Source organism: Carassius auratus, chromosome 24 (genome assembly GCF_003368295.1).
Source record: "Carassius auratus strain Wakin chromosome 24, ASM336829v1, whole genome shotgun sequence".
NCBI lineage: Eukaryota > Metazoa > Chordata > Actinopteri > Cypriniformes > Cyprinidae > Carassius > Carassius auratus.
In genome coordinates, this window is record NC_039266.1 from 20,457,207 (window position 1) to 20,465,938 (window position 8,732).

Consider the following 8,732-nt stretch of genomic DNA (forward strand, 5'->3'; position numbering starts at 1 on the left):
GAACACTTTCTTTTTTAAGTTTTTCTTGTTTGAACTTCCTTTACATTTTCGGTGAACCAGTTGGAATTTATCTAAATAATTTTAAATGTGGTTTAAGTGTCCAAACACTATGGTGGCATGCTGACAGGCTCGTGATTTTAGTAAAAAATTAAGAAAAACCTTAGGTTCTACCATTTCCAGCTAAATCTGTAGAACAGAGCATCTAAAAAAGCTCTAAAAGACCCCTTAGTGGAAACAAAATCAATGTTTAATAGACAGTGAATATAAAATGGATGAGAGAAAATGTTTCCAGTGACAGACAGGTCTTTCAATGATGGACTAAAGATATAAAACCACAAGGATGAGACAGTAGGACTTACGCAATGTGATGAATTTCCGTTTCAGTGAAACAAAACTTTCCAGAACATTCTCGTTCACCATTCCTGGCTGGTAGAATGATCTTCCCACCCCTATCCGGAATGCCGAAACCAACAATTTTCAAACAACTGAAAACTCATCTCTCTTGCGACGCTATTTTATTTCATCCTAAATTAAAAAATAAAAACTTGTCTTTCTCTTCATTAATTCTTTCCCTTTCTAGCTTGTACTTACATGAACAAATGCTTGAAACTTGGTATTACGAGCATTTCCTGTGTCAGTTTGCCTCTTTAAGAAGAATCGCTTTATCCCCTAGTTCTAAGTCGCTTTGGACAAAGCACATGCAAAATATATATTTTTTTATCTAAATGTAAAACAATTTATAAATCAATCACAAAAAAATAAAATAAATAAAAATAATATTTTATATATATATAAAATGTGAAGAGATGTGATCATCACTTTTTTAGGCTTTTTAATTTAGGGCTAACCAAAGTCTTGGGTTTGGAATGAAATGAGGGTAAATGAGTAAACATTTATTTTTAGGTTAACTATCCATTTAAAAAATAAAAAGGGTTCATTTTGTTAAATTAAAACAAGATATTTTCATTACACATCAGTAAACCACAAATAAGTCCCAAATGTAGCTACATGTACGTTTAACTAGCCAACTAAAACACACACACATAAAAACACTGCAAGAGATGTGCAAAAAATGCACCAACAGCTTGTCACTGGTGTGTAACCCTCAAAGATACACCTGTGTACTTCATCTAATATACAATTAGATAAAGTACTTTATACTAACATTCAATATTATATGAACATTAGAGCATTAAAAGTACATACTAATATGGTTAAATTAGGGCACTGCTGAAACAAAAAGCCAAATCTGGTATAGTTGACTTTGCTATTCTTTTTTGTTGTTGTATATATTAATTCCATAAATACTCCAAGCAGCTCTGTAGAAAATAACCAGAGTAAAAACCAAGTGTGTTCCACAGTTTGTTTTATTATTCTGAACATAGCCCCGGTGTCACAAATTCAACTTAACTTGATTACATGTCTTTAAAAAAAAAGAAAGAAAAAAATGAACAGGGAGCAGAGAAAGAAAAAAAAAAAAGTTTCTTAGATGCATTACAGGGTGATTCATCTGTGGCTCTGAAAATGTCAAGACCGTAAGAAAACTGCCACTACATATATTAATTTGCACAATAACTGCCTATTAGTTTTCGCTAATGAAGACTTCAATAAAAAGGTCATAGCCAACCGAAAGCATAAATGAAGAACAGCACAACAAACCCCCACCATTCACTGGAATTACAATTTAATTCAATGATTAACTTCGTTAGAGTACCTAAGGATTATAACAGTGGTTCTAATGTAATAATTACTGAAGTACTAGTCAGTGGCGTAATGAAAGCTACATAACAGCATGCCGTCGCATAAAGCACTGTGGTTAAGCAAAGGGCAAGTGTACAGCAAATCCTTACCATTGACACAATCAGTGATTCCTACTGAACACACCACCTCAAACTCACTTTCACAGTACAACAGTGTGGGAAATGTTCAAACGCATCCGAAAAACTTATGTAATGAGCGATTTAAATGTCACAGTTCACAACGCACACTTATGTTCAGTTAAATTGCAGTGATATGAGATCAATGTGAGCGTTTACAGGTAGGATCGATGTATAAAATTAATCTATCACTGTAAAAATAAGGCGGTGTCATTCAAACGATGCAAAACAGTGAGTCGGACACTCTCTGAATGGCAAGGGTTTGCTGTTTTATTCGTACAGTAACATCTCAGCGTATTTCTGCGGCGTTTGATGGACTCTTATACGAACAGAGTCTGACAGCAGGTTGGAGAGTCATATTTTAATGCACCCGACAGATCCTTGCACGCGGTTTGATTTCAGAACAGAACAGAACAGAGCATCCGTGTACAACACTGCGATCGTGTCAAATACAGACGTTAAAAATAAAAACGAAACGGAAGAGAAAGTTCAGAAACGCACCCACCCCTTTTGCGACACTACTAGACTACAGGCACACTTTTAGGAACCTTAAGTGAGGGGTTCAGACACACACACACAAAAAAGGTTCAATTAACTTACAATTTTTTTTTTAAAGCATGCTGTTTATGCATCCTAATTTTATTTTTATTTTTTTGGTGTCCCGTTACTTTAACTTAAAATGAACAGATCTGTATATAAACCTCACCTAGCATGCCTTCTTTCTTGCGTCTATGCTGACTGGATTCAGTTCATCATCATAAAGCTCGTGGTCGATGCAAATGTTACTGGAAGAGAGAGATTTGTGCACTCGTAACTTTAAAACAGAATTGAACATGGTGCCACATAATATAAGCGTTTCCTTCCTTTGTTTCTCAAGCTGAACTATTAGAAATGTCCAATCGAGTGTGGAGTGAGCAATATTTGTTTTCTTTTTCTGATGATTTACAAGACATTTCTAAGAGTGTAAGGTTTAAGACAGAGGGTCGTAACAATCATTTACAATTAATTGCTGTATGTCTGTCCCTCCGGTGGTTGAGGAAGCTTCATATTCTCTTTGGACATCATAAGACGCCTTAGCTCTTGAAGAACGACTTTAATGCTATATGAGTTTTGCCATTTTGCTAGAATTGGTATGCTACGTGCATCCACCTGAAACAAAAGAAGAAAGGGAGGGGACATGTGGAAATGAGTTACATGATTTCTGTTACAGCCGCACATGAAATTAAACACCCTCTGCACTGAATTAAATAAAGAATATGCAGGATTTACTAAAGAAATGTATTGGCGTTTACACAAGCTAAATTCTGTCAACAGCATTTGTGATATAATTTCAATTCATTCCTCAGTTATTAAAATCAAAGGGACAAAATGCTGGTTATAGTTACTTACAATAAAAATATACAGACTGTAAACTTTAAAAACACAGTTTTAACCCTCATACTGTATGCCGGAAAAAATATTTAGTTGTTATTCCCAGTGTGAGCGAAGTCAGTAATTCTTTGTCCAATGCAATAACATAAACTAGCATTTTAGGGGGAAACAAAATCAATCACAACATAGAAAGTATAGCCAGAAGATTGAAACATTATACTTGTTGGTTGGAAACTCATTATTATATTGCTAACACATAATCAAAAGTCCCACCCCAGCTACAAAATAGCCGTTTCACATTTCTGTTTCCAGACTAGCTTGGTCAACTCACAAAGGCAGTGTTTTACCGCGAATGTGATTTTAGCATAACAACTGAGGGATGAGTCAAAACTATTTTCGGGGCTAATCAAATTATGCCACAAATGCCGTTGAAACAGCTAAACTCAATCCTGGAACTCGTCAATGAGACTTACTTGTCGACCAAACAAACCAATTAACTAAAAAGCACAGAAACAGTAAAAGGTTATACTAGAAGTGGACGCAAATAATATTCCACTACCACAATAATGTCCTGTGGTATCAGTATGACTGCCGTATAAAAATGTGTCAAATAGATCTCAATTTCCATATGAGCCATGTGATTGGACTTTATAATCATTACTGTAGAGTTCAGGGTAAGATGTGTCATTTAATCTTGTGACAAAAAACAAGAAACTCAATCTTTATTTGTGCACAGGGTGACACTCTTCAGCATGAACATGGTGTAAGATGCTTACCCTACACCATATTACATATTACCCTAAGTCATATTACAAAAACTTCCTCCTCATTTTAGTTGAAGGCAGACATCCTTATGTATTAATTAGCCATATCACCTTTACTTGACTAAAGGTCAATTTGATATCACATTTAGGAACCAGCTTATCATATTTCCCCCTATTTCCTTCAAATAAATAGCTTGTAAAATGTCTAGGATTTAGTTAATATTAAACCAGTATACTTCTACTAAGCAAACGGCACAAAGACTTGGACTGTTTCAAGTTAACAACCATTAAAAAAAACAGACACAAATGAGGATTCAACAAAATAACAACCCTCTGTGGGGTAATAAGGGGGTTTAATTTACTATGGCTCCTTTTCTATTTTGTATCCAGCTGAATCTCATTAGATGTGTTTGAGGTTCATTATTGTTTCTGCTTAGGCAGAGTGAAAAACGTCCCTCCTCTGCAGTACTGATGTGACTCGAGGGCCTCTGTTCTGCATCGCTATGAAAAACTCCAACATCACACATTTCTAACAGTTTGCTGCTAAATGATCTCAAACACGGCTGACGATACTCTGTTAAAATAACAATCAAAATAGACATTTATAAAGATGATTCAACTTACCATCCCATTGGAATTATTTATTCCGTTCATGCTAATTTTTGTTACAAATCTAACATTCGGTGGTACTTCGGGATATTTGGGTCCGCACTCCACTTTCAGGCTGTATATTCTGTTTTCGTAATTAGTCTGAGAAATGAGGAAAAAGACAAAGGTTAAAGCCGAAATGCCAAGTGGAACAAGAGAACAGACCCATACATCTTAAACAAACAAAAAATCTCACACTTCAGATGCTGATGCAATGTTTTCATCCTTAGTATTCGATACAATAACAGCACACAGTAATAGACTACAGCTGGAAACACAGTATCACACTTAACTCAGGGTTTTATGATGCTACATTTGAGATGTTTTAAAAACCAAGTAAAGAAAATGTACAAAATAAATTGAACGGGAACAAAATATGTCAATATATTCTCAAAATGCGAATGACTGGGGAGCACAAAACAAAAAAGATTAAAAATACAGCTTCCAACAGAACTCAATTACTTTTTAATTCATTTTAGTAAGGCTTGAATATCTCTGTTCCCAACAACTAAAATATGGAAATAAATAACCATAACTTCTACTGCCCCTGCAAAAATGTGATATTCTTCCTCAGTAGTATTTACGATTACAAATATCTAGTTTCTTAAAAAAACAAAAAACAATATGACTTAAGAAGTCATTTTCTGAGAAAGAGATCAAAATGAAGCGAGTTTGAATAAAACAAAAACTAGCATCAGCCAATGGACTCTTCAACTTAAAGTGCTCTCTCGACATATTTGTTCATGTTTTAAGCATAAACGCAGTTTATTTTGTTGTTCAGTTCTCAGAAAACAAGAGTTCATAATATTTTGCATCTCAAGCAAATGCAAGACGACTGAAACATATTTAGATTTCTATTCTTGCCGTGAATGTAAAATTAAATGCTAGAAATTTATGAATTTATGACTTTCAGCTCCAATTTAAGACCTTTTAAGGCCTTAATTTATGGAAGGGCAAATTAAGACCTGGAAAAACCCTGCAATTTTTTCTTTAAATGATGACATGTCAAATTCACCAATATTATCAATACACAATTATCTTGTAATTTCAGGCTAGCTGAATAGTTTGAATGCTAAAGAACCACTTCACTTCTATTTAGCAAACCACTAGGTTAAAAGCTCCCTGAAAAACAAACAAACTAAAAGGTAGAATTATCTTACTTCGCCTGTAGAGCAGCACTATTATTATGAAGATTCTCTCTAAGAAAAAAAAGTGAAGGTCATTTTTCACCCTGAATTCAAAATAAGAATGCTAATAATTTACATTAGAATTTTAGGACCATTCATATTATTTTCATATTTTTACCAATTCAGATTTTTTTTCTTTTGCACCCAAAATTTACTGTAGTGTGAAAAAAAAAAATAATTCACATCCTGCCTGGACACAATGAATTCTGTTTTATTACAAACTGCAAACATGTAATTCATAATGAAAGGGCTTGATTGTCACTGCAAACGCTCATAGAAAAGACTTCATTATCTTTATGCAAAATATAATTTCAATCATTTTGAGGGTGAAATATGACTTAGGTTTCATGGCAGGGTTCAGTTTACCCATTAAGCAAATGAAACGAATCACAAATAATCCTAAAGACCTTTGAGTGATTCATATTTCCAGACCAATAAAGAATCAGGTGCCAACTTGAACAAATACATAAATCACCGAAGGACGTTTCCGCTGCATGACTGCTTTCATAGCATGCATCTTTATCTTAAATCTACACCACCAGCGTCATCAGTGTTCTCCCTTAACTGCTACATTAAACTGATTAAAGCGCAAACATACTCGTGCAGGTCCGATGATCATGCCCGTCCACCGTGTGAGAGTCATATCCTCGTCATCCTCCAGACCCCAGCTCACCGTCCCATCACCGACACCCTTCTGTCCTTCCTCCAGCTCTTCCAACAAACGAAAATTACGAGGGACTTTAACTCCTGCAAGAATCCCAAAACAGTTCATGAAGAACCATGTTTCTGGAAACCTTTGTTAGCAGCTGGCTAGTTGGTAATCATTTTTAATGAAGAATAAAAAAAAATTAAGACTATTGTATATTTATTATACATGCCGTTTCTATGAGTTCATATTAATTGAGTGACTTCAAGGAAAATTTATATTCTTAATTTGTCACGCCGTAAGCCTACATCAGTGAACAGGAATAAAAGTTGATTCAAAATGAACAGGGAAATCTAAAATATACACTTTTCCTCTCCTTGTGTATTTATGATTCAATTTATGTAAAACGGTCTCATGAGTTCATCATCATTCAGGGAATTCATATCTAATGTCTAATTTCACAATGATCACAGTATAGTTTGTATATATATATATTATATATATATATACACACACACACACACACACACATACATATATATACATATATTGTGATATATGAGAGTTGGATATTTTATTTAATATGAAACCAACATCTGTTTCCTTTTTTGTGGATGTGCAAAACCTTTTATTTGAGGTACGATTTAAATGAGTATTTAAATTATTACATTTAATTTAAATACTCAACCAAGACAAAAATTATAATGTAGGAACCTACAAGATTTAAACAATATGTGCATTTCAACAAACAAGTTAGTATCACCACGAGTTTTCATAGACAATCCCATTTAAAAAAAAAGTGGAGGGACAAGATTCTCAAGTTCAGGCGAGCGTCTAAAAGACCGACTGATCACTCATTTGTGAATGATTCAGGAAATGACACCCATGTTGCTTTATCAGTGTTTTCACTTCCTCAAAATCTTAAGACGATCACCAGATGCACAAGCCCGAACAACTTAATACATTTCTGATAAAATATTGGCTGATGCATCTGACCTCATGTAAACATTCAAGATAATATGTAAACACACACAGTCCTAGATTTCATATATCTGATTCTAGATAAGCAAATGTCCAAATCAGCCTGTGCAGATGTAATGATCTGTGAGTTTTGACATGTTAGAAACACAACAAGATGAGCTGTTCTTTACATATGTAGTTTATAAAGTCTAAAATGTTATTTGATCTTAACATTGGCTACATGACTTCGCACTGCTGTGATTTGCATTAAATCATTAATTAAACAATTTGAAGTTGTAAAAGCTTCAGAGGGGTTTAAAATTCTCCTTAAGTGTATATGTATAAACCAACTCCACTTAAACTCTAAACCTCGTGTTTTCTGTTATGAAATGGCTTTACACTTAAATGAGTGTTGTTATTAACCTATATATCTATATTCCACAATCACGACGCACTTCTCCAAAGACTTAATATATTTAAATAGTTTAGAATTACTATATGAGGGATTAACCGCCTGCTCGGGTGCTTTTATGAGAGACAAACAGCAGTTAAAGGCCCGTTATTCATGACTCTGGACGGATCCAGCAGAAACACGCGCGTCAATGCTCCGCCTCGCCTCACATTTGCACCGAAACATCCGCCCAGCTGCAATATACTGCATTTAATCTATGCCTTAGTTCTATACGAGTGCTTGATTATATCTGAAGTGTGTCTATAACATTGATTAGCTGATGATAAAAAATAAATTTGATGTTATTTTTAAACTAAAGGGCTATCTGAGGGCCGTTAGCACGATGCTAACACACACGTTCAAACTGCACACAGATCTGTGAGGTGAAGTAAATTAAGGAGCTTGATAACGGTAGACCTTCTCAGATAATCTATATTGGGTCGTGAGGCACGGGCTCAGCGATTCTATAATTAAATTACGGCCGAGGAGGACCGCGAAGATTGAGGAGATTGTGAGACAAACCTGAGGAGGCCGCCATCGTCTTCTGCCCGAATCCAAAAGCGTACGAAGGCGTGACGTTGACGAGTCACGTGACTAATGTCGGTCATGAAGCGAGGGAGGGGCGTGGCTCCACTGCAAAATTTTTATTCTATAATAAATAACTTTTTTTCCACTCGTACACCTTGAAGATGTTGTCATGTTTTCAGGTGATGCAGTTGAATTATTGTTTTAAGTAGTCACTTTATACCTTTGTCCTCAATTTCTCCTTTTCAGCCCTCTGTAATATACATAAAAACAGGGCATTTATGACATTGTCCTTCAATTAAG

The 8,732-nt window shown here is 34.9% G+C and overlaps 1 protein-coding gene across 1 annotated transcript; it reads right to left on the reverse strand.

Annotated features, from left to right (window-relative positions):
* Positions 1–1,349: 1,349 nt before the first annotated feature.
* On the reverse strand, positions 1,350–8,551 carry LOC113042604 (ubiquitin-conjugating enzyme E2 variant 2). The gene is made up of 4 exons (XM_026201582.1): positions 8,427–8,551; positions 6,446–6,594; positions 4,637–4,762; positions 1,350–3,026 (listed from the first exon to the last, which is right to left on the reverse strand). Exons 1-4 carry the CDS (start codon positions 8,440–8,442, stop codon positions 2,880–2,882), a joined length of 438 nt encoding a protein of 145 aa, XP_026057367.1. The 5' UTR covers positions 8,443–8,551; the 3' UTR covers positions 1,350–2,879.
* Positions 8,552–8,732: the final 181 nt, after the last annotated feature.